We start from the raw sequence: 25,649 nt of genomic DNA on the forward strand, positions 1-25,649 counted from the left end.
AGTGTTAGGGGATGAGGTGGAGAAAGCAGGAATGAGGGATTGTTGGATGAGCAAGGCATATTTAGCCTGCTGACTTTGGATTCTTGTAGCTGTTCCTAAGACTAGTTTCTGCCTTCACCATAAGATACCAAGGCACTCTAAGTAGATTAGAACCTGTGGCCTGGCAGGGTCCTCTCCTTGTCATTGCTGCTCCAAGGTGGGCTGTGTGAGGAGGATGCTCCTGGGAATTCACACTAGGATCTCTTTCCTTTGCCTGGGAACTGATTCCAGGGCTATCTTAATAGTTCTCTTCTCTGCCCTGACCCAGGGAGGGGAAGAGTGCCCTGAACTCAGCTGGGCTCTAAATACCTGGTTGGAAGGAGTCAGAGGATGCCTCAGATGCCATAGGAATGAGTGTGTGCGCGCGTGTACGTGTGTGTGTGTGTGTGTGTGTGTGTGTGTGTGAGTGACCTTAGAGCCTTGAGGGTGGAGGGAGGGAACAGCCTCTGCACTGGCACTTTCTTGAAGGCTGGCCATAACCTCACCCCAGGGCTGGCTCAGAGAAGCAACCTTTCCCAGCATGTGTTGGAGCGACTTCTCCAGCAGTCTGGGCACTCTGCTCTAACACTGGAGTCACAAGAGTCTGGTCTTGGGCGCACTGGCCTGCTTAGCATGTCCAGGTCCAGTGCTGCCTTGAGAGCAAAGGGCAATGGGATGGCCCAGGTCTGGGCAGACTGCCTGGGTCTGTCAGCCTTCCAGGGATGGGGTAGGGGTGTAAGGACAGTGACAGATAGACTGATGGGCAGTTGGTCGCAGACATTGATTCCATGACTGTGTGAGGAGTGGGTTAGGGAGTTTAGAACTTGTAGGTCTGCCCAGCAGGTGGGTGGAGTAGACTTGGGTGGTGAGGCTGGTGGAGGAAGATGTTTGAGATTGCCAGGAGGGGCTCGGTGAATTAAGAGACAAGCTTCTGTGGCTTCTTAAGTGACTCCCATATTATTGAGTGTCAGGGTGTTTGGATCCCTGAGGTCCTAATTGGTGGCTCCGGAGCTTGAGTCCTGGAGGCATCCTGAAGTGCTGAGGAGCAATGGCTCTGCAGTCAGAGCCTTTCCTCTGGTGTCCTGAGGGTCGCAGCTGCCACTGCTTGCTGGTTAGCTGCTTGAGGGGAAACTCAACACAGAGACATAGAATCTGGGGAGGAGGTTGTGAGGAGGGGTTACCCTCAGGCCCAACCGAAGCAGTGGCTGTGATAACCTGCTGGTTGTAGACCTGAGCCTTTGGAATTCATGCAGGTGCCAGGATTGGAGTCCTTCCAGCCAGGCGCTTTAGCAGCCCCTCCCCTCCTGGAGGATGCTCGAGGCCCGTCCCCCTTATTCCCCCCCCCCTTGACGCAGGGGAGTGACGCTGCGGGTGTTGCTGCTGCCGGTGCTGCTGGAGGGGCGGGGGCTGCGGGCAGCACCGCTTCCCTCCCTACCCCAACGGTGGGACTTTGGGTCCAATGGGGGAGAGGTCTGCTTACCAGCGCCTGGCTGGGGGCGAGGAGGGACAGCAGGTAATGGGGATAGCTAGATACCTGGAGCTCAGGCCTCATCTGTGCGCCGCCCCCCCCCTCCCCGCTCTGCTCTCTGTAGCAGGAGCTTCCTAAGAGTCCAGGGTGCCTGTGCTTTTTTTCTCTTTGTCCCACCCCTTACCTCCCAAATCCTTAGGGCCAGGAGGCTGGGTGCAGTGTGTGTGTGTGTGTGTGTGTGTGTGTGTGTGTGTGGTGTGTCTGAGGGATGGTGGTGGTAAATTATTCATGCTGGTGTCTGACTAGGTGAGCATAGATTACTAGGGACCCAAATAAGATACCCTTTGGGCTTCCTGCATTGCAGGTTAGGAGCCTAGGAAACACAACTAGTATTTGAGTACACTCTGTTATGGGAAGAAGCTGTGTTTTGGGCGTTTCCATTTATCGACCCGTTGAGTATATGTATCAATCCAATATCCCTGTGTGCCTTGGAAAATGGCACAGTATTCATGGGGCCGGTTCCTTCCCTTTGGAGATTAAGCACTATCTTTCCTAGCCGGGAGAGGGCAGTAGCTGTCAGGAGAAGGGAAACGTGCCTGGGAGTTGAGAGGCAGAAAGGTCAGGACTATTTTCCCAGGCAAGAGGAGGTCCAGACTGATCTGGCTTCTGACCCCGCAATATTTGTACGTTGCCACTCTTCAGGTCTCCATAGCTGGATGCTGGGTAAGCTGCCAGGTGTTCTTACCTAGACGCCCGAGGGAAGGATCAGGCATGGGGTTCTGGTGGATTTGGGGCATGCCTTTCTGGGGTGCTTAGAGTTTTTACTTTGGCCATTCTAATCATGCTCAACTTGCAATAGAGGAAATAAACCTGTTTAATTCAGTGACAGGCTTAGGTCTGTTTCAGGTGGTGTCTTATGGAAAAGGCTAGGCTGTATTTGTAGCCTTCTCCAGTCTGAGGGTGTGGTCAGTCAACTTGTGGAGAAAGGCAGCGTACATGTATCCTCAGCCTGACCTTGCCTTGTACATTAGCTTTGACCTCAGTCCTCACAGCAATTATTTGCTAAAAAGCCCAAGGAGAGGCTGCACCTGGCAATCCATAGTCTTTGTATAAATGATGGCAGTGGAGAAGGGCTATTGCCAGCCCTCCCCCCATCAGAATAGGAAATGACTGTCCTTCTAGCTAGGGAGTTCAAATACTTGAAGAGATTCTGGAAAGAGGGGGATGCTGACTCCCCAAAACTCTCAACCTTAGCTGCTTCCCCCATGAGCCAGCTGTGGCTCTCTGAGCTGGCAGCCAGCTGGGTAGGGACAAGAGAGCAGTGTACAAGAAACAGGGGCTCCTTACACATGGCTGGGGGGCGGTGCTGGGGTCTGGGGAGCAGAGAGGACTTCCTGCAGCTGTCAGGTGTATCTGGGAGCTGCAGCTAGGGGTTGTAGAGCAGCTGGCATTCTTGAGGAGCAGAGGGACCATTTGTCAGCTGTAGGAATATGGGGGGCCCACAGGGGCTTGATGGAGTGCCTCCAGGCCCCCTAAGCTGAGGCTGTTATGTGTGTGCAGTGCTGTACATGATCTATCCTGCAGCCTGAGGTAGGAGCATCTCAGCAGAAGGCTTGGGACATGTTCGTTTATTTGGCGAGTCTTGGATCTTTGCCAGCTAATCTGGGGAGTAGGCACCCTGATTGTGTGGGCAGTATACAAGGCGATCCCAGGGGAGATCCCCCCCCCCCCAGCTGGACTGTCCCACTCTGGCAGGCTGCCGGCCTCCTATTTCCGTCGGGCACCAGGGTAACAGGGCGACATTAGGGTCTGAGCCAGGAGATATCCAGCCAAGGTTGGGACGTGTATGGGGGAGGGTCTTTGAAGGGTCTGTCTGCAGGATCTAGGAAAGACTGAGTTCAAGCCCCCAATTCAGGCTGCATTCAAGTCCCCATAGGTCCAGAAAAGCCCTTATGGGGGCTTGTAACCCCTTTTTCTATGTGCTGTTTGGTTCTCAGCCCCCTTGCTGAAGTCCCAGGAGTTGTCTGCAACTGCGAGGGTTGCAGTGGAAGCTAGAGACAGGGAGCCTTGTGTGTGGGGAGTCAGTAGGGCCAGTGCTGGGAGGAAGAGTGCCCCCCCATTCCTGCTGTCCTCTTGGCAGTGATTCAGAAAGGTCTTTTTTCAGCCAGTGTCAGAGCGGCTCAGCTGGGGCGGGAGGGAGACAGGGAGGGAGGGAAGAAGGAGGACAGGCAGACAGGCACAGGCGGGCAAGCAGGCAGTGGGGGAAGCCGATTGCCTGGGAGTAGGACTAGAGCTTGAGCACTGCACTGAGAGGAGACAGGACAGAAGACCCAGCCCTGCAACCAACCGTGGAGCACAGCCACCACTCCATTCTTCTTCCCCGATTCCTACTTCTGTGTGGGATTTGGGGGATTTCTAGGACAGGTTCCCCACCCCCTGGCCAGTTTCCTTTCTGGGCAGAGCATAAAATTCAGAAGCTGAGGCCCTTGCCTGCCCACTTTAGATCTAGGACAGAGCTCCTCTGACTTGCTTAGGGGCTTCAGTTCGTGGAGATGCCAGCAGCCCGTCGGTTCCCTGGCCTTGAACTCTCCTTTCCTCTACTGGCCAGACTGCGGCGGCGTCTGTACACAGTGAGTGGGGGGCTGGGGGTGGGAATCAGACTGATTGTAGACATGGTTAGCTCGTCAGTAGCACTTTACAGAGTGGCATGTAGTAGGCATGACTGAGGGACACCTTCATGAGGCTTGATGGGATTATAGGCTGAAGTACTTTCCTTTCTAGCTGCTGCTGTGTGTGTGTGTGTGTGTGTGTGTGTGTGTGTGTGTGTGTGTGTGTGTCTGTCTGTCTGTCTGTCTGTCTGTCTGTGGTCAGTCCAGTCTAGTGTGTGCTTACATGCAGGTAATGGAGCCAAATGTGTCACACACAGCTGGTGTAGATTCTCTACCATGCAATGAGCCAGACACACAGAGATGGAGACTGACTGAGTTACGAGTCACTGCTCTAGTGCCCTGAGCTTCACAAACAAAGAAACTTGGGATGGAGGGAGACTTAAGGGAGGCCACTTTGCACTTAGCAGTAGAAACAGGACCAACCCCCCACCTGATTCCTTTTTCTTCACTAGGCTGCCAGTGTTCTTTCTAGGCTTCAGTCTCCTCCCTCACAGCTGCCAGGTCCCGGATTGGGGACCAGGGAGGGGAGTGTCCATCTGAGCAGAGAGGTTGTTGGCTAGTTGATCGAGGAAGGGGAACAAGCTGGGCTGTGTTTTTTAAGTAGCATCAACAGGGCCTGTGGGTTTCATTGAGCCTCCCTGACTCTTCAGAATCTGACTTGGAGCTATTGTCTGGAGCCTAGAGAAGAGAATGGGGAGCCCGGGTCCTAGGGCTTGAGGGTGTGGGAAGAACGGAAGACCCATGGCTGCTTCTCCTGATGGGAGCCAGTCTCTCTTATCTTGAAGTCCTGCCACATGGCCATTGGGGCCACTTTGCTCCAGGGCCCGGGCAGTGAGGGAATGGTGGAGTCCAGCCCAGTGATTGTTCACTGTGCACCTTTGGGGTTTACTCTGAGGAGCTGTGGTGCACATCTGCTTAGCCCCCACACTTAGTTTGCAAACAGATGGTTTTGTTGAGGGTGAATGAGTCAGTACAGCTAAATGTTTGGTTCCTTCAAGTTTATTTTATCTTACTATTTTATGCACATGGTTGTTTTGCCTGCATGTGTGTTTATTCATCATGCGTGTACAGTGCCTGAGGAAGCCAGAAGAAGGAGTCATATCCCCTGGAACTGGAGTTACAGATGATTTTGAGGTGCCATGTGCATGCTGGTATTTGAACCTGGGTCCTCTGGAAGAACAATGAGTACTCTTAGCCTCTGAACCATCTCTTCAGCCCAAAAATATAGTTCTAAGATTATTATTTTCTTTTCACAAATAAAATTAATAGAAATGTTACATATTAAGTACATGTAGGGTCAATAAACATGTTGCCAACTATAATATGTGGAGAAATAAGAGGAAAATAGTTTGTAACACTGTATGTATTCTGTCCTGTGCTAGAGGAATTAGGAGGGAGCAAAGAGGCTTAATTAAACCCCAAGAGAGCCACTCAGAGAAGTTTTGAGATAAGAGTATATTCTTCATTAATTAGACAGTGGACTTATACTATGTTCCCAATAGAGTAGAATTTTTCTGTTTACACAGTATTAGCAAGATCAGGTGACATTAAAACTACAAAAGCATCTTCTTGTTTAAATATAAAATGGAATCTAAGTCTAATTTGGGGCCATTCTAAAGGTTTTCACCTGCATGAACTAAGTTGTGTAGAATTTGTGTTCAGGTCTGTCCTGTGCATTGCAGCATTGCAGAATAACTTGTGTTCTTAACCCCTATTACCTGCTAAATGTCACTAGCCCCCACCTCCCCACACATCACGACAAACAAAATATCCTCTATGAGGAGGGTTATATAGCCCCTTAGAGAGCCATCCAAATAGATTTACAGCTTAAAGTTTGGAAGCCACCTACCAGCCCAGCTAGCTGCCTGGCTGAGTTTACTCTGTGGAACAGCCAGAGTTTGAACCAAGGGCTTGCCATTCCCATGGTTACTCTTTGTGCTGCCCTGAGCTGCAGGGAAAGCCTGAGCACTCCTGAAGCTGTGGGGGCAGAAGGCTCATGCTGGTCCCATTTCCCTTACTTCGTCTGTGCTGTGCTGAGAGTGCGCTGTGTTCAGGAGGGGTCACCTGGTCCCTAACCAGACAGATGGCCTATGTTGCCATCCCCAAAATATTTTTGAGGATAAGTTTTCATACAAATTTTGACATCTGGTACTGCAAAACTGACAAGTTTTAGTTAAAGTCCTGGGCCTCACTCTGGTGAGAGCTGTTTGCAGGAGGTGAGTTCCTGCTTCCTGAGATGTCTGAAAACCCTCTTCAGCCCACACCTCCCACCCTTGCCTTCATCTTGGGGCCCTTTAGGCACCTGGGTGTAGTCCAGGAATCAGGTCAGACAGTGAGAACAGGACTGAGATCTCTGTGGGGTCTGTCTGACAAGGGCTCCAGTGGATGAATCTCAAAGGGTCATTGTACCCCACCCCAACTTTTAAGTGGGATTTTAGGAGTAAGTTGATCGATACTATCAATCTATGATTCACGAGGCCCCCGAGTGTGGAGGTTGATCTCAGTTCACTGGTTCACTCGGCCAGACATGACTTGTGACTGTTTCAGTGTGGGGCTCATCTCAGCTGTCCCATCTCAGCTGTTACAGAGTGCAAGAAAGTGCTTTTGAGTTTTATAGAATGCCAAGGGCAGGTCTCCTGTCACCTGCTTACATCTCCTGGCCTCTCAGCTTTCCTTCCTTTTCCACAGAGGCTGGGGAGCAGCAGCATGCAGCCAGAGGAGGGCACAGGCTGGCTGTTGGAGCTGCTGTCCGAGGTGCAGCTACAACAGTATTTCCTGAGGCTTCGAGATGACCTCAACGTTACCCGTCTGTCCCACTTTGAGTATGTCAAGAATGAGGACCTGGAAAAGATTGGCATGGGCCGGCCTGGTAGGAAGCCCTTGGGCCTTGCTTTATCCTCTGACCATTTATTTACCTTGCATGTCTTCAGTGTGGCCCCACACACCAAGAACCCCTTTGTCATGGCTGCCTGAGGTGAAGGGGAGGTATCAGTAGAAATGCTATTCACAGGGTTCCCTGGGAATGGTTTGTATTTGTAAATGTGAATTAGAATTTGAGGAGAATGACCACTCGGGGTTAATTGCACACATCTTCTCTGGCTTTCCCCCTCCAGTCCTGGGTATTGAATTTAGCGCCTTGCCTGTGCTACCCAGGCACTCTGCCTGTGAACACATCTCCAGACCCCCGCCCCCCCCCCACACCTTTTTTAAAAAAGCCTACTGGGAATTGAACCCAGGGCCTTTCACGCTGAGTGAGCACTCCACTACTGAATTTCAGCTCTAGTCCTTTCTGTACTTTGTGTTTTGAGACAGAATCTCAGTTAAGTTACCCAGGATAGCCTTGAACCTGTTGTGTAGCCCAGGCAGACTATGAACTTGAGTCCCTGGTAGCTGGGATTGCAGGCCTTTGCTACCAGGTCTGTGTTCTAGCCCCTTCACCTTCATGCTTGATCAGATATTTGTGGGGTGTTTCCTGTGTCTCTTTTGTAAGTGTAGAATTGTCTCCTCTGTTTCATTCTGAAACAGTGGGGTCAGTGCCAAGAGATTTACAATGAGAAGGGAAGACAAAAACTCTTAGATGGGGCCAGAGAGATGGCCCCATGGATAAGAGCATGTACTGTTAAAAGTCAGGTAGCTTGAGACTGCCTGTAACTCCAGTTCTGGGGATCTGATACCTCTTATGATCTCCATGGGCAACTGCCCACATAAGACTCACACATACACACTGACACACACATGCATAAGTAAAAAATTTAAATTTTTTAAAAGAACATCTCTCAGATGGTTTGCCAATACACAGAAACTTTATCTTTCATTTCTTTCTAAACTAAAACCAGCAGTTGCCAGCTAGAAGTCATGTCATTCTCTGTGGAACATTAGGAATCCTTGGGCTGTGGTGGAACTCACTCATTCAAAAGCAGAGTGCTGGGTTTAATTCCCAGCATCGTAAACACCTGTAAGTCTAGCATTCAGGAGGTGGATGCAGGAGGGTCAGTAGCTCATCCATCAGCTACATGGCAGATTCAGCCAGCCTGGGCTACTATAGACTGTCTCAAAAAACACAATCAGAAAACTTGATGTGTTCAACTCAAAATAGCCAAATGTTTTATAAGCTAAAAAATGATGCTAACTTTTGCTACTTCTGGCTTGGATAGCTGATTTCTGTCTTGGTGTTACAATTGCTGTGATCGAAACACTGTAATCAAAGCAGGTCTGGTGAGAAGGGTTTGTTTGGCCTGTACTTCCATATCAGCCTTCATCACTGAAGGAAGACAGGACAACTCAAATAGGGCAGGGACCTGGAGACAGGAGCTAAGAGGCCAGGGAGGGATTGCTGCTGACTGCTCATGGCTTGCTTAGCCTGCTTTCTTATAGGACCCAGGACCTCGGGGTGCCCCTCCCTTCAATCACCCTACAGCTGGACCTCCTGGAGGCATTTCCTCAATTGAGGTGCCTTCTCCTGATGACTCTAGCTTGTGTTGTGTTGGCATGAAACCGGCTAGCACAGTGACTGTTGTCAGTAGTGTAACAAAATTTTATGGGAAGTAAACCTTAGAATGGGGAAAATTCTGTATATTTCCTTACCTGATTTGTCTGGAGAGTTGGAGAGATAATTCCCACCATGACTGTTCAGTGTTGATGAAAAAACACCTTTACCCAGTTTGAGAATCATCTAGAAGTACAATGCAGAGATTGGGTGAATGAAATTCTTGGTTGGTTGAGCAACCGATTCAGTTGGTGTTGTTGTGTTGAGCCGTATCTAGTGGTGGGCCCTAGGGCCCTAGGGACTGAGGAAGCCTGCCAGGTGGATGGCAGTCTTTGGGCAAGCACGTGAGCTCTCTGACTCCCCTGGGCTCATTTTCCCTCCTTGCAGGTCAGAGGCGACTGTGGGAGGCTGTGAAGAGGAGGAAGGCCATGTGCAAACGCAAGTCATGGATGAGCAAGGTGTGTGAGTAAGCTGTGTGTGTGGAAGAGGCATGTGCTGCTGGCAGGCCTAGGAACCTTCTCCCCGGCAGGTTAATGTCACCAGTTCCCTCGCACTTTGTACAGACCCCCTCCTCTAGCCTTTTATCTGGCAGGGCACTTGTGGAGCTGCCTGGCTAAGTGCTAAGTGTCTGTCTCCGGCACAGACGGACACGTGAACAGCCTGTATGCAGAGAGGGCTTCACAGACTCTCTGTGTGCAGGGACAGGGACTTGTTGACAACCAACCCTCCCTCCCTCCCTCCCTCCCTCCCTCCCTCCCTCCCTCCCTCCCTCCCTCTTTTCGAGAGTCAGGCCAGTGTCCAGCCTGGGGTAGCAGGGACTGCCTGGACATCTTGGATTTGACATGCCGCCCCGTGTTCCCCATGTTCCCTGGTCTTCAGGTTCCTTTGGTCATCTGGCTGTGCTGACAGCTTCCTTCCCCACAGCTCCCCCCACCCAGCCTAATTTGGGTCTGTGGTGTTGTGACTCAGTGGAACTTTGCCCATTGTCTGGAAGACAATGAGAGAGGAAGTGAGCCAGCCAGGGCTTCCCTCCCCACTCCTGGCCTCAGAACTGGGATGGGGGTGAGCAGGACAGAACCGTCAGGGATTGGGCAGTAGAGAGTTCCTGTCTGCAGTCTGGCAAAGGGGCTGTCTCTTGAGAGCCTGTGGCCTTTTCTGGGGACACAGTCCTGGTCCTTTGCCCAGGTTTTAGCAAAGGATGAGTGTGCTGGGCTGATTGGCTGTAGAAAAGAAAAGCAATGTGGGATTTTTGGATCTAACCCTGACTCATAGTAGGTCCCTGAGTGTTCAGTGACCCTTTCCAAATTGTCATGTCTTCAGCAAACCAGTATTGGCCTCATCACCTAGCATATCTTGAAGGGCTTTGGAAGGGTCCCTCCTGGATGCAATGACTGAGGTAGACCTTACAAGGTGAATATTACTGGTAAATATTAGGAACTCTAGTTACTGGGAGGAAGGAACAGAGTTCAAAAAATGTCCCCAGATTTGAGTGCCCCTTAGCACATGCAGGTGAGGCTGGCCAGCCTTTAGGGAGGTGAGAGTCTGCAGCCTGCCCCAGCAGACTACCATGGCCCAGTCTGCTCACGGGCCTTCTTTTTCCCGTCTCCTGACCTTTGGCTCTTCTCAAAAATGGGCCTCAGAGACCCCTCTAGTCTCCCTTCCTTCTCAGCCTCTCTCTCTAGGCGGCCCTCCAGAAACCCAGCTGTCTTCCCAGGCCCTTCTCCAGCAAAGACTGGCTTCATCAGCACCACACATAACACACACCCATGGTTCAACCTCAGACTAAAATTATCTTCTCCCCTGGGCAGGATGAAGGGCAGCCGACTCCCCAGGGAGGGTAGACAGACAGCACCAAATGGTTAACCCAGAGAAGGGGCCAGGGCTAAAAATGGACAGGGAGGTGTTTGGAGGGCCCCTCAGGCTCCTATCCTCTCTCTGTGCTAGGGGCAAGCGTGTGTGATGGATAAGAGTTTTGTGAAGGGAAGGGTAGGATGGGGAGGAGCTGGAGACGGGAGTGGGGGGCTGGGCTGATGTACCTAGGAGACTTTGTACTGTCTCTGTCTTCAGAGACCATTTAGGGGTCAGGTCACTTCGGCCACAGCTACATTTTTACCTGTTTTTGACACCTACCCTGAGGCTTTAGCTGTGGATTCCTAGTTAGTGTATACACTGGAGGGGAAAGTGTGGCACTTTAACAGGCTCCCCCTAGGCAGTTTGGCAAAGCCAGGAGCTGTTTGAGGATTACCAGTGGGATGGAACTGAGGGGCTCTGGGGCCCTGGGTTCCATATGGCTCCTGGCTGCTTTCAAACAGGTGTTCAGTGGAAAGCGGCTGGAGGCTGAGTTCCCTCCCCATCACTCTCAGAGCACCTTCCGGAAGCCCTCACCTACCCCAGGGAGCCTGGCAGGGGAGGGGACCCTGCAGAGCCTCACCTGCCTCATCGGGGAGAAGGACCTGCGCCTCCTGGAGAAGCTGGGAGATGGCTCCTTTGGGGTGGTGCGTAGAGGCGAATGGGACGCCCCTGCAGGGAAGACGGTGAGCTCTGGGGTGGGCCCATCTCCCCTTCTTATGCCAGGAGATGACTAACCAGGGACAGATTGTAAAAGTACTGACCTTCTGGCCATGTTCAGGTTTAACCAAGCACAGTGGTTTCAGATAGTTTGCTTACTATTACAGATTGGACACTGAAAAATGAAAAACCAATGGTCTGTGGTTCCGAGGCTTGAGTGAAACAGCTGAGAGCTGCCTCCCCTCTACCCCCACCCCACAGGTGTTCTGTTGGGTTCATTGAAGATACATCCCCTTTTCCAGGGGAGGCTGCTGTTGCAAACGAATTACTGTTCTGTCTTCATACTGCTCATCTCTTCACTTACTGTCACTGCTAACTTGGGAATTTTCCTAGAAAGAGGAGGCCCTCATTTAATGACCTCTAGAGGTCAGTCAGCTGCTGTCCCCATGCCAGGGGCATAGTATGTAAACTGATGACATGCTCACCCACTCAGGCAAACAGGTCTGAGACAAGGTTCTTTGCGTTGAGTTGGAAGGAGCAGTTAGCTCAGTGTTGGGGACCATGAAAGGTCTGACTCTGCTGCTAACCCTGCTTTTGGCAGGTGAGTGTGGCTGTGAAATGCTTGAAGCCTGATGTGCTGAGCCAGCCAGAGGCCATGGACGACTTCATCCGGGAGGTGAATGCCATGCATTCACTTGACCACCGAAACCTCATTCGCTTGTATGGTGTGGTGCTTACACCACCCATGAAGATGGTGAGTTCTTAGGTGGGAGGGAGGGTCAGAGAGCAGCTTGCAGGTTCTGGGCCCCCAGATGTGCTCTTCCTCCTGCCTGCTGTGGTCTCCCACCATGTGTGGCAAAGGGGTTTACCCAGGTCTTGCCTAGTACTGTTATTTTTAGATTTCCTAGTGCTCATTGACAAGGAGATGTGCCCATAGGAAGGGCAGGATTTTAACTGGAGCTGGTCTTTGGAATATCTAGTGTGAGCCTCTTTGGCGTGCTTCTGTGTGGGTCTGAGGTTCCTGTGGTGGCTGGAGGGACAGGCTTGGGAAGCTTTTAACAGACAGGTTAGGGAGGAGCATTAAGTATGGCTATGGCAGACCTCCAGAAAGGGACTGGAAGCCTTGCCTCTCAGAGATGTACAGATTTATCCTCTATCTTATGTCTGACCTCAGGTGACAGAACTGGCACCCCTGGGATCTCTGTTGGACCGGCTACGTAAACACCAAGGTCATTTCCTCTTGGGGACTCTGAGCCGCTATGCTGTGCAGGTGGCTGAGGGCATGGGCTACCTGGAGTCCAAGCGCTTCATTCACCGTGACTTGGCTGCTCGAAATCTGCTGCTGGCTACCCGTGACCTGGTCAAGATTGGGGACTTTGGACTGATGCGAGCTCTACCCCAGAATGATGACCACTATGTCATGCAAGAACATCGCAAGGTGCCCTTTGCCTGGTGAGGGGCAGGTGCTGCTGGCCTGTAGGGCCTGAGCTCCACCCCAGTCTCAGAAGATCCACAAACTTCTGGGACTCTTACCCACCACAGGACTATGTCTGCCCTGGCCTGTCCTTACCTGTTCTGGGCCTGGGGTGCCTTTCTTATGTACTTACATGTTTGTACACCCATCCAAGGAATTCTCCAGGGGGATCCTGGAAGGCACAAGGGTAACTGCTCCTGAGATTCAAAGTGCTTGGTACTTGGTAGGGTGCTACAAGGCTTCCTGGGGGATTTGCTGTAAATTTAAAATGTAGAGAGAGTAGCCAGGCAAGAATGGTCAATAGATGTGTTTAGGTCAAGCTAGAGACAGGCTGGGAATAGATTGTGCTGCATCTTGAAGGCTGTAACTAATGCTGTCCACCTGCATGTTGTGGTGGTACCTGGCCTGCCTTGGGCCCTGGTTGGAGTGTTTCTTTGCTTAGAGCATAGGGTTTCCTGGTGGCAGAAGTAGCCAAAGGGGGTACCAGGTAGGAGTCCCCAAGAAGCCTTCCCTTTGACCCTTATCTTTTGTTAGGTGTGCCCCTGAGAGCCTGAAGACACGGACCTTCTCTCATGCCAGTGACACCTGGATGTTTGGGGTCACACTGTGGGAGATGTTCACGTATGGCCAGGAGCCCTGGATTGGCCTCAATGGCAGCCAGGTGAGGGGACTAGGGCGAGGTCTCCATAGGGTGGGTGGGAGTAATCCAGCCGCGGCTCCCAGCCTGACCTTGTTGGACCTGATTCTTTTCTGGTAGAACGACTCATCTCTCGGATGCTCTGTGTTGACATGGCCTGTCTGAGAGCTTGGCCAAGAGAAGGGTGGCTGAGAATGTCAGGGGTGGACGGGGTGGGGGTGGGAGGGCATGCATGAGAGTTGAGTCCTGGGCAGGGCTAGGGCCCTGGGGACAGAGCCTCCCTAGAACTTGTGCTGTGGTTGGGCACGTGAGGCAGCATCTTCAGCTGTAGGTCGGGTCAGGGGAAGGTAGAGGTGATGAGGTGAGAGCTCTGCTGGCCCAACCTCTGCACATCTTGGCGGACAGATCCTGCATAAGATTGACAAGGAAGGGGAGCGCCTGCCCCGGCCCGAGGACTGTCCCCAGGACATCTATAATGTCATGGCCCAGTGCTGGGCTCACAAGCCAGAGGACAGACCCACATTTGTGGCCCTTCGGGACTTCCTGCTGGAGGTAAGGGGCAGATGAGCCCGCAGTGGCTGGGGAGTGCAAGCAGGGGGTAGTGTGAGGTCCAGCCTGGACTGGACAAGGCCTGTTTCTGCCCCCAGGCTCAGCCTACTGACATGCGGGCCCTTCAGGACTTTGAGGAGCCAGATAAGCTGCACATCCAGATGAACGATGTCATCACTGTGATCGAGGGAAGGTAAGGAAGGCTGTGGCCTCCACTGGGGCCAGGACTGAGAGGAACTTAAACAGGCTCTAAGAGTCCAGGAAGGCGGGTGGGGGTGGGCAGTGTCGGTGACAGGCTTCACACTTCTGAGAGCTGCTTGGATGGATTTTCCCTGCTAACCCCAGCTGCCCTTTCCCACTGGGCTCCAGCTCTGGCTATATTAGGGCCAAACTGCCATTGTGCCAGGATTAGGCTGCTGCCCAGCTTGGCCTCAGAGCTGGGGGCCAACACCACAATTCCCGAGTGTTTCTCATTCTTCTCCTCTGCTGTCTGCAACATAGGATTCTCCCTGATTTTTTTTGTTTTTTGTTTTTTTTTTGTTTTGTTTTGTTTTGTTTTTTTTTTTTTTGTTTCTCGAGACAGGGTTTCTCTGTGGCTTTGGAAGCTGTCCTGGAACTAGCTCTTGTAGACCAGGCTGGCCTCGAACTCACAGAGATCCTCTTGCCTCTGCCTCCCAAGTGCTGGGATTAAAGAAGTGCACCACCAACTGCCCCGCTTCCTGATTCCCAGTTTCTTGAGAGAAGGTCTCATGTAGCTCAGGCTGGCCTTAAACGTCTTATCCTGCTGTCTCTACTTCCCAAGTCTTGGGTTATGAGGGTGAGCTGCCTTGCCTAATTGCATAGGAATTTGACTATTCAACTTGGTATCTTTCAGACCCCTAAGCAGCCCCCCCTGTGTCCCCCCTCCCCCCCACCACCCCGCAGATCTCACCCTTTTGACAACTTCCCATCCCTCCTGTGGAGTTTCCTAGGGTTCCCCAGTGAGAACTGCTGAGTGTCTGACTTACTTGAAATTCCTACCTGCATCCCCCCATGGTTCTAGTTCCCACACCAGTCATCTGATCCCCAGAGTGTCTGAGGAACTGGTTGGGGCTGGGCACTGTGGGTGAGGGTTGAGAACCAGGAAGAAAGTGAAGCAAGGGAGATTTCGTGAGCTCCCCTCTGCTGACTCAGAGCTGGGTAGATGCCTGTAGGGGCCTAACCAGGGCTGGTGAGTCGGGTGAGTCCCAGCCTGAGAGTCAGTGGAATGGTACCTGGAGCTGGCTGTGTTAGATTTACCTGTATCCACTGCGGCCCCTGTCTCACTGCCACAGGCCAGGGCTCCCTCATGTTTGGCTGGACTTCCATTCTTGGAACAAGAATGATGTTCTAGTAGGTTACAGAGAATGGGAGGGGGTGGTGACAGAAGAAAGAAAAAACTGCTCTGGGAGACAATGGGGGCAGGAAGGAACCATGTGTGGGTTTGGACCTGAGGGGCAAGTGAGGGGTCTAGGAGACAGTACTCTGGAAATAGCCTGAGACAGGAAGATTTGAAGGTGGGCACCTGGCAGAGACTTAATGCTAGAAGTCCACTTCCAAGAGCCAGAAAGCCCTGGACCCAACTCCCTCTTGTGCTCCTGTGACCTCAAGTCTCCACCAGCCTGTCTCCTACTCCAACTGAAGCCTGTGTTCCCTGGGGTAACACAGGAGCTTCCTGTATGTCTCTGAAAGTGGTGCCCTGGGTCACAGAGAGCAAAGCAGGCTGCAGGAGGGGCCAAGGGAGTGTCCCTTCCTGGGAGGTTGTCCTGGGTGCACCCTGCCCTGCCCTTCTGCCCCAGGCTTCCATTGGCTTCAGCTGCTGGTACTGCCGCAGCCATGTCCCTCTGAGGTGCCAGCTCTTACTTGGTCCCTGGGACTGTTCAGGAGGTGGGAGGTGAGGGGCACAAGGCCACAGCAGCCAGCAAGCCTTGGGAGTGGGCCTGTGTGTCTGTGGTTGCCAGAGCTTTCCTCTGCCTGTTCACCCCCGGATGATGTTGTTTGTTTATCCGAGGTTTCCATGTCTCCAGGTGTGCGGCAAGAGCGTCTCTTTGGGTTGGGTTTGCCCACAAGGCTCTCTCTTCCTCTGGCTCCTGCCTGCCTGCCTTTCTCTTTTCCGAAGCTGTCATCAATGTTTCCTAGTTCCAACTCTAGGATGCAGCTTGTCCCAGTGCTCAGACTCTGTAAGTGCCATCCTTCTTAGGATGTGCAGCAGAGAGGACACCTAGGTATTCTGTGACCTGAGCTTAGGGGGCTCTGTCTAGACTTAGAGGTATGCCAAGCATGGTGGCACATACCTTTAATCCCAGCACTTAGGAGACAGAAATAGGAGGATCTCTATGTGTTCGAGGTCAGCCTGATCTACAAAGTGAATTCCAGGACAGTTGGGATTACCTAGAGAGACCCTGTCCAAAAACAAGCAAACAAACAAACAAAAAAAACCTAAAAAATAAATAAATAAATAAATAAATAAATAAATAAATAAATAAATACAGACCTGGGGATACAAATGCTGATGGGACTTTCTCAGGGGTCTTACTTGGAGGGTAGGATGGCTGACAGCTCTTTTGTGTGTGTGTGTGTGTGTGTGTGTGTGTGTGTGTGTGTGTGTGTGTGTGTGTGTGTGTTTCAGAAGTGGTATTGAGTGGGGCAGAGGTTTTGAAATCCATTTGCAGGTTCTTGGCCTGGCCTGGCCTGCAGCCTCCACTTCCTGTGGTAGGAGGGTGGAAGGCACCAAGTCTTTACCCTTGGAAGGGACAAAGTAGGGTTGTGTGTGTGTTGTGAGCGGAGTGTTTAGGTAACACCTCAGGAGGTGCGCAGAGTAGAGTCTAGGGCTAGTAGCCAGGAAAGGGAGGGGCTGCGGACAGGGTGCTGGGCAGGCATTGCTGCCCTGTGCTTTGCACAGGCAGCTCTGGTTGTGTGTTAAGGACCCTTTCTCTCCTTGGAATGGCTCTGCTATTTTCAGAGGAGATTGTTCCCTCTCTGGGTGTTGTCCTTTCTTCCTTCCTTCCCTGCCCTTCCTACCCTGAAGGCAGGGAGTAATCACAGGGTTGCTGTGGCTAGTGGTAGGCCAGCGGCAGCCTCAGGGACCAGAGCGCAGGGGTGCAGTGCACAGCACCTCCCAGCCCCTCTGCTGTGGCTTTCTCAGGAGGCCCTTCTGGCTCTGGGACAGATGATGTGACAGTGAGGACACAGGGCAGGGCAGGCAGTGGTGGTGCCGATGTGTCCCAGCAACGTCTCTGTTAGCACCGATGCCTTGGCCCAGACTCTGTCCACAGTCAGGTATGAGCAGCAGACAAGACACAGGGGCCTCAGCAGTCAGCTTTGGAGCATCCAGAGAGAGTTCCGTTCTTTTCCACTTGTTTGTGTGCTCTGTAGGCCTCAGCCTGGGCTTGCTTAGACTCCGTCAGACACAGGTTTGCTCGCGGTGGTGCTCCTGCATCTCGAAGATCTGCGTGTAAGGGCTGAATAGTAATTGGAAGGCATGATCCTAAACTTACAGGGCACCCTTTGGCTGCAGTATCATTAAAAATTGCTGCTGAGGAGACGATCTAGTGGCCCCAAGATCAAGGTAGGCCCCCCGCTAGAGGAAGGAAGCAGGTGTATTGTGAGTGTGCATTGGTTTTGCAGACACGATTGATTTGAATCCTGGGTCTGCGGCAGCCATTCTGGTAAATAGGCTAATCATGTATGACACTTGTTGGAATCCATTTCCTTGTTTGTAGACTATAGGAAAAGTTACTTGACCTACCCAGAGGAGCTTAGGGTAAGGCTGAGCAAATAGCCAGGCCCTCTTCAGGGAGTGGCAGGTTGTGGGGTTGCTGTTGGACACAGTAGACTGGTGGGTGGACTGATCTTGAGGTCTTATCTTCAGTGCTCACCCTTTGCCATGGTAGGCAGCTTCCATAAATAGGGACCTTGGTATGAGAAGGGTCCCTTTGTCTGAGGTCACTTCCACCGCCATAGCTTGTACTCACTGTGTTATCTCTGTCACACAGGGCTGAGAACTACTGGTGGCGTGGACAGAACACCCGGACGCTGTGTGTGGGACCCTTCCCTCGGAACGTGGTGACCTCCGTGGCTGGCCTGTCAGCCCAGGACATTAGCCAGCCTCTACAGAATAGCTTCATTCACACGGGACATGGCGACAGTGACCCCCGCCACTGCTGGGGATTCCCTGACAGGATTGATGAGTGAGTACCTGGACAGACTAACCTGATCTGGTCCTGGGCTCCTAAGATTACTGGTCCCTCACTACACCGTGCACAATTCCAGAGATGGTGCTGTCTGTTACCGATGAGGTGAAGGCTGTAAGTATGCTCTGAATCCCAATACTTCCGAGAGTGAGCCGTACCGGGAGCTGGCAAAGAGCACCCCAGAGCTTTTTCAAGGCCAGGAGTGGTCAAGGTCTTACCTTTTTGACCTTTCCAACCGAATGAGGTCCATTATGAAAGCTCCCAGTCCCGGTTTTCCCCGGAGTGGAAAGCCGTTGGGCAGTGAGACCACCTTTACCCCTTGGCATGGGTGCAAACCTTCCCCATCCCTGGGCTTATTTATCATTTGTCCTCAGGGATCTTTCTTCGGTGTGACACTTGAACCACATACATTCCTGTACTGTGTGGCTTCTTCGGTGCCATTGTGTGTGACCGTTGCCCTTTCCCTTGTGACCACCTCCTGTGCTCTGGGTTGGAGGGCATGTGGGTTAAGCCCAGCACTGCGTGCTGACTGCGGAGGGGAGCAACTGCGGGCCTCCCAGTCCTGCATTGTGCTGCAGCTTTTGCCTTAGAATAGCTGTGTAGGTGTCTGAGGTATGAGTAAGCAGAGATTGTTTCTGCCCTCGGTCCCCGCTGCAGGTTCTCAGCCTTACCCTCCTCCCGGGCTCTCTCCACACATCTTACTCATTTCTTTTCTCTCTCAGCTTCTTTTGTTCTAAAAATCCCACCTAGCAGATGAGAGTAGCGTATGGAGGTGGGGTGGGGCAAGGTGTAGGCGCCCCCCCCAATGCCAGGGAACCCTTGGGGGTGAGGAGGCCAGGGCACTCCTTGCTGGGTCCCCAGTGTTCTCTTTTTCCCAGCATTGCCCTGCCATATCTGTGGGGCAGAGCAGCTCTATCCATGTGGTTTTCCACTGTGAGTAAAACCAAAGCCAGGAAATCCCAAGGATCAACTCAGTTTTACTTGCTAAAAAGTCCACTGTCACCCACCAGAGGAGGCACCACCATCTGGCCCACGGGACACCTGTCTCCCGGTGGCATTTTCCTTCAGGGGTTCCAGAGTTCTGGAGCTCTGACCTAGGAAGTCATGTCTCATGTCTGTACAGATCCAGGCAGGAGGGAGTTTGCTTCCCAGAAGTGGGCACAGGCCCTGGAGTGGTGGGGGGTGGGGGTGGGGAGTGAGGGGGGTGAGGGGTTGGGGGAAGTGAGAGCAGGGTGCTTCCAGGCTCTTCCTAGAGTCACTCTGGGGGAGGGGGCCACCTTCACAGTACCTCACCCATCCCAGGTCAGCTCTGTTAGCTTTCCTGCTAGGTCTCTGCCTCTGTGGCCTTTCTCCAGCTGCCTCCTCCTTAGGGTATGGTAAAATAGGCCTTTGTTCTCCCATACCCCACACTCTAGAACATCAGGCCCTTAGAGGGCTCTGCTCAGGTCCTCTGCCTCACAGGAGATTAAGGAGAGGGGAGGCCCTTGCAGGAGGCCTGCACCCTCTGTCCCACTCTTAGCCAGCCCAGCCTCATTCTTCCAGGCTTTAATCAGCTTTAGTGACTAAGTCCCAGATCCCAGACCCTGACAGTGTAGGGCTGGGTGAGTGCGGAGCCTACCCGGCAGCTCAGCCTCCTCCCCGTTTCCTGTGCTTCAGCAGGGAGCTGCCTCCTGCCCACCCTTCTGGAGGCTAGCAGCAGTGCCTTCTCTTAATTCAGTCTCCCAGGAGGGTCTGAAGAGCAAGCGTGTGCCAGCAGGTAGAAGGTTGGCATGGGTTGGGGTGCTGTCGGGGTTATCGGGGACTGGCTTTGCCCTCATCGGTACTGGAGTCCATGAAGGCACAGGGTTTTCAGCCTGGGTCAGGTGTGCTGTCCCTTGGGAGCCGCCTCTGGTTGAAGATCCAGGAGATCAATACAGACCCAGGAGTCTGGGAGCCTTGGGACTCAGCTTCCTCTAGGATATGTCTTAGTCTCTGCACAGCCCTCTGAACACTCAGGGAGGTTTTGTTTGGTTTTGTTCTTGACTTGGCCTTAGGGGATGGACCCAACATCCATCTGCCAGAGGTGTCTCTGCCACCTCTCCAGCTTCTGGCCTGGTTCTCTCCCGACAGGCTATACCTGGGAAACCCCATGGACCCTCCTGACCTGCTGAGTGTGGAGCTGAGCGCCTCCCGGCCCGCCCAGCATCTAGGAAGAGTGAAAAGTAAGAGCCCTCCCATCCCCTGGTGTTTCCAATTCACTGGCACCCTGAGCCTGCTGCTTTACTCTGGGGACAGTTGGGTCAGAGCAGCAGGTGGGACAGCTGGGTCCCTGGCTCTGGCTAGGCGTGGGGTGGGAGAAGAGAGGCAGCTGTATCCGCAGAGGTGGGCATCCTTGGGTTGGTCCACACTGGCCCTACAGCCTCAGCTTCCTCCTCCCTCCTTCCTCACCAGGCTGTTCAGATCCTGGCTCCCTTCCTTGCCTTAATCATCTCTTCTCTGCCGAGCCCACACCCCACACCCCACTCTGGGCTCCAGCTCAGCCAGGGCCCCCATCTACCTCCCAGGCCCTGTGCCTGCCATTCTGGAACACCATGGTTCCATCCTGCCTCCCCATTCCCTTCCACCCCCATCTTCAGTTGGGTTTATACATTTGCTCACTCCTGTCCACCCCTCCCCCTCCCCCTCCTTCTCTCCCTCCCTTCCCCTCCCTTTCTCATCTAAACTCTTCCCTCTGGCTGGCTCTCTCTCCCACCCCACCCCTGACCTGCTTGGTTACCCTTCTCTGCCTCCTTTGTCCGCATGGCCTTTCTTACAGGGGAGCCTCCACCTCGCCCACCTCAGCCTGCCATCTTCACTCAGAGTAAGTGGGGCTGCCCAGGGTGCCTTGGCCCCTGCCCCCGCCCTCTCTCTCCTCTCACTTCTCTCCTGGAAGGTACAGAGCCCTAGCGGCTGTCCGTGTGGAAGGGGAGTGGGTGTGTGCTGTGAGCTTTTGCTGCTGAGCTGGCCTGGCTGGGCATGCCTGCCTCCCCCATCTGTGCCCTCAGAGATATGTGGTCCTGCTGTGGCTCAGCCAGCCTCACACTTTCAGACCTGCAGAGGTTGTGTCTGGGGTGTTGTGGTGGCTATCAGGAGCTCTGTCCTCTGAGGGAGGTTCCTGTTGGCCCATGCCTACTCTAAACCACGATAGAGGTGGAGTGAGGGTTACTAAACAAGGCATTCAGGGCTCTTGTGTTATGGAGACAGGTGTGAGTGGGGTGTTGCCTGCTCTCACTTGGGTAGAGTCGGGGTCCCTCCAGCTCTCATTGAGGCCTGAAGGCAGACAGAGCTGGTTCTGTCCTGTTTGAGTAGGGTCGGGTATGCTCATGGTGCACGGGCTGACCGTTAGGGGAGTTGGCAGTGCATAGTTGGGGGATACCTGGCTTTTCATCCTTCCCTTCCTTGCTTCCCATTCATACCTGACACTGTCTCCCTGTTGGGGTCTACCCCCCCTTTTTTTAAATCACAGAGCCAACATATGACCCTGTGAGTGAGGACCAAGACCCCTTGTCCAGTGACTTCAAGAGGCTGGGTCTGAGGAAGCCAGCCCTGCCCAGAGGACTGTGGCTAGCAAAGCCTTCAGCCCGAGTGCCAGGCACCAAGGCAGGCCGAAGCAGTGGGGGCGAGGTCACACTCATCGACTTTGGCGAGGAGCCTGTGGCCCCAACCCCACGGCCCTGTGCACCCTCACTGGTACAGTTGGCCATGGATGCCTGCTCCCTGCTGGACAAGACACCACCACAGAGCCCCACACGGGCACTGCCACGACCTTTACATCCCACACCTGTAGTAGACTGGGACGCTCGCCCGCTGCCCCCTCCCCCTGCCTATGATGATGTGGCCCAAGATGAGGATGATGTTGAGGTCTGCTCTATCAACAGCACACTAGTAGGTGCAGGGCTCCCTGCTGGGCCAAGCCAGGGTGAGACCAATTATGCCTTTGTGCCTGAGCAGGCCCAGCTGCCCCCTGCCCTGGAGGACAACCTATTCCTTCCACCCCAGGGTGGCGGCAAGCCACCCAGCTCGGCCCAGACCGCAGAGATTTTCCAGGCACTGCAGCAGGAATGTATGCGGCAGCTACAGGTCCCCACTGGCCAGCTGACCCCTTCCCCAACCCCAGGAGGCGATGACAAGCCCCAGGTGCCACCCCGGGTACCTATCCCCCCTCGGCCCACACGCCCACGTGTGGAGCTGTCTCCAGCTCCCTCAGGTGAGGAAGAGACAAGCCGATGGCCTGGACCTGCCTCCCCTCCCCGAGTGCCTCCCCGGGAACCCCTGTCCCCTCAAGGTTCCAGGACCCCAAGTCCCCTGGTGCCACCCGGCAGCTCTCCATTACCGCACCGGCTCTCTAGCTCACCTGGCAAGACCATGCCCACCACCCAAAGCTTTGCCTCAGACCCTAAGTATGCCACGCCACAAGTGATCCAGGCTCCCGGCCCACGGGCTGGCCCCTGTATCTTGCCCATCGTCCGCGATGGCAGGAAGGTCAGCAGCACTCATTACTACCTTCTGCCTGAGCGCCCTCCTTACCTGGAGCGCTATCAACGCTTCCTTCGGGAGGCCCAGAGCCCGGAAGAGCCGGCCTCCCTGCCTGTGCCCTTGCTGCTGCCCCCACCCAGTACCCCAGCCCCTGCTGCCCCCACTGCCACTGTTCGACCTATGCCTCAGGCTGCCCCAGACCCAAAGGCCAACTTCTCCACCAATAACAGCAACCCAGGGGCTCGGCTGCCACAGAGGGGCTGCCCGGGGGATGGGCGAGAGGCTGCACGGCCAGCAGACAAGGTCCAGATGGTGAGTACCAGGCCCACTTGAAGGTGAAGGGCAGGGGTCTGAGGGACCCAGAGGAATGGGCCCAAGTGGTGCTGATGGGTGGGTATGCCCAGCTGCAGGCCATGGTGCATGGGGTGACCACAGAGGAGTGCCAGGCGGCCCTGCAGAGCCACAGCTGGAGTGTGCAGAGGGCTGCCCAGTATCTGAAGGTACCATCACTTCCTGCCTGCTCTGGCGTTCAGGGGCCCTGAGAGCTGGTTCTGTTGTACCTGACCCTCCCCACTGGCTCCGAGTGCTGTGCCCGGCTCTGGTTTGGTACTCCCTGTCCCCAGTGTGTCTCATGGCACCACTACTCTTTGCCTCTAAGGTGGAGCAGCTCTTCGGGCTGGGTCTTCGGCCGCGGGTGGAGTGCCATAAAGTGCTAGAGATGTTTGACTGGGACCTGGAGCAAGCTGGCTGTCACCTCCTGGGTTCCTGTGGCCCTGCCCACCACAAGTGAGTGAGGCATACACTGCCCCTCCTCCCTCTCCCAGGAGAGCTATCCTTGGGGTGTGCCACTATAGATAGAAAAAGCTTACCTACCTCCCGAAGGGCCACACATAGGCAGGGAGGCCCCAACTGGTAGGGGAGAGGGCAGGGGCAGGGCCCCAGAGACAGGCGGTTTGGCTGGGAAAGGACTAGATGAATTCACCTTGGCTTTTTGGACACCTGGTTTTTATCATGAGTGAATGAGTGAAAGAGGGGTGGAGGCGGCTGGCTTCCCGAGCTCCTCTCAGCTGCCCAAGTGCCTCCCGATGCAACAGTTCAGTCCCGAAAATTTAACCAAACATTTCTTTGCTCTTTTATCATGTGCTGGTTGACGTGCCAGTTAGTACTGAGGAGAAGGGCGGCTCAGTGAAGAAGTTGCTTGATGTGCGGGCACGAGAACCTGAATTTGAGTCCCCAGACTGTGTAAAATATGAGTGCAATTTGAGCCTTTGTAATCCCATTGCTCTTATGGGAGAGATGGGAGGCAGGGACAGAATAACCCCAGAAATTTAAAGGCGGTCTAGCCTGGCATAAAAACCAGAGACCCTGTCTCAAGAGGAAAGGTGAGTGGCAGCCCCTGAGGTTGTCCTCCGACCTCGGCATACCCACTGTGCCATGTGCGCACCTGTATTCATTCACAAGCGTCATCACCCTCCCGCCTTTTGTTAATATGTTAATTTTTTTGTTAATATTTTCGATATGTTAATATCAATGCTTTTTGAAGGAGTAAACATCCAAAACAAACTGCTTACTTCAAGTTATATGTGTGTGCTCATATAAAATAAAGCATACACATTAATATTAATTGGAACCTTTATCAAGCCCCAAAGTGGTGAAACAGGCAGGGCTGAAACAGGTTTCGAGCCAGAAAGCAAGTGGGCTGGGTGCTGCGAGGCGGGCGGGCGCCTGGGGTGTGCCAGTCTGTGCTGCTCTTACACAGTGTAACCTTGTACTCCAGCCGGAAACAGTCAGAAGCACAATGGGAGAGGGCTGTGCCTTCCCACACACTGCACAGTCACTAAGCTGTAGTGTCTGCTGGTGGTTGTTCCTAATTTGCTGCCCAACAAGCTTGGGCTTCCTGTTGTCCTTGGCTACTCCAGTTCCCAGTAGTACTATTTCCTTAAGTCAAAAGGGACACTTTAGAGTAAGTTCTAAAGCCTGCAGGGCTTTCTCCATGGTGCCCAAAGGCAGTAATTCCCTGTGGTGACCCTGTATTTCCCATAAGCCGTTTAGCCCATGTTGATGGATGCACTGTTTGGTTATTGCCCATCTTTCAGACGCTGACAGTTGTTGGAGAGCAAGGGTCTGCCCTAGAGGAACCACTTGAATCTGTCTGTGGGACAAAGTTGGGAGATGCCCCGTCTCAGGCCTGGGGGCCCACTGCTGCCGGCTGCTCCCAGTGGACAGGGTGAGACCCAGGGAGGCAGCAGGAGACTGGGAGCCTCAGCCGCCCGCCTCACTCACCCACCCAGTGCTGTTCTGCACCTTGGTTCAGCCCTCAGTGCCCCAACCAAGAGGTGGGAAGGAGCCCTGTGAAGGCAAGATGGGAAGCTGCCTGGCAGGCCCTGTGTATGGCCTGCCTCTGGCTCCAGATCAGAGCTGGGCTAGTGGCTAGAGTGTGCCCCAGGCTTTGCCCTAGGGGGCTAGACTGAGGAAGCCAGCTTGACTTGGGCAACAAGGATGTGTTGGCTGCACAGAAGGGTAGGCCAGCATCCAGCAGGCCCTCCTCTGCACTGGGCCCTTTTCCAGGGAGCCCCTGTAGGCATTTGAAGTGTTGGACAGAGTGTGACCTGTGGCTTCACTGTGAACTTGCCTGCTCGGCTGCTCTCGGGATCTTATACCTGGAAACAGCCCGAAGTGGTTCAGAAGCAGAGAAACAGCGCCAGGTTCTTCTCTGGCAGGGCCTGGGGCCCAAGGCCCCAGGTTGGAAGCAGACCCCAGGGGCACCAGTACTTTCCCTTTTGACCCCTGCTCTTCCCCTGTTCGATGTGTTCCCATCAGCCTCTGTTGCCAAAGTTGCTGCTCCAGCTATGGATATCTGCTTCTTCCAGAGAAATAAATTCTGTTTCTATTTTATGTTACCTGCTCATACCTGCCTGTTTCTTTGCTTGTGTCCCCCAGTCTCCACAGGTGGCTGATGTCCAGAGCAAGCAGCATTTTATTGCCACCTATAGGTGCAGAGAGGAACTGCAGCCTGGGAGAGCCTGTGTACCCTTAAGCAGCTTGTTTCATCTGGTCTAGGAATGTCAGTCTCTGGGGCTTTTGTTCCACGGACTTATGTGGGGCAGGCCACACTTTAGGAGACAGCCTAGTAAC

At 53.6% G+C, this 25,649-nt stretch overlaps 1 protein-coding gene across 15 annotated transcripts; it reads left to right on the top strand.

Annotated features, from left to right (window-relative positions):
• Positions 1-1,363: 1,363 nt before the first annotated feature.
• Tnk2 (tyrosine kinase non receptor 2) lies at positions 1,364-25,414 on the top strand. Of its 15 annotated transcripts, none has more exons than XM_051191343.1 (16): positions 1,364-1,531; positions 6,844-7,024; positions 9,029-9,099; positions 10,954-11,175; positions 11,751-11,903; positions 12,324-12,601; positions 13,158-13,284; positions 13,666-13,812; positions 13,908-14,002; positions 17,823-18,017; positions 20,130-20,221; positions 20,815-20,859; positions 21,505-22,826; positions 22,919-23,014; positions 23,173-23,300; positions 24,611-24,664. In XM_051191343.1, exons 1-16 carry the CDS (start codon positions 1,478-1,480, stop codon positions 24,615-24,617), a joined length of 3,213 nt encoding a protein of 1,070 aa, XP_051047300.1. In that variant the 5' UTR covers positions 1,364-1,477; the 3' UTR covers positions 24,618-24,664. The 15 variants fall into 15 exon arrangements, with proteins under 15 accessions (XP_051047300.1, XP_051047301.1, XP_051047310.1 ...); XM_051191340.1 differs by lacking the exon at positions 1,364-1,531 and adding an exon at positions 3,958-4,116 and having other exon boundaries at positions 24,611-24,739; XM_051191342.1 differs by lacking the exon at positions 1,364-1,531 and adding an exon at positions 3,958-4,116 and having other exon boundaries at positions 22,925-23,014; positions 24,611-24,666.
• Positions 25,415-25,649: the final 235 nt, after the last annotated feature.

Source organism: Phodopus roborovskii, unplaced genomic scaffold (assembly GCF_943737965.1).
Source record: "Phodopus roborovskii unplaced genomic scaffold, PHOROB, whole genome shotgun sequence".
Classification (NCBI taxonomy): Eukaryota; Metazoa; Chordata; class Mammalia; order Rodentia; family Cricetidae; genus Phodopus; species Phodopus roborovskii.

Coding starts and splice junctions, on each gene's coding strand:
- Tnk2 (XM_051191340.1), top strand. CDS start 4,039: ATGCCAGCAGCCCGTCGGTTCCCTGGCCTTGAACTCTCCTTTCCTCTA. Junction 12,602..13,157: donor CGCAAGGTGCCCTTTGCCTG/GTGAGGGGCAGG, acceptor ATCTTTTGTTAG/GTGTGCCCCTGAGAGCCTGA. Junction 23,015..23,172: donor GGGCTGCCCAGTATCTGAAG/GTACCATCACTT, acceptor TTTGCCTCTAAG/GTGGAGCAGCTCTTCGGGCT.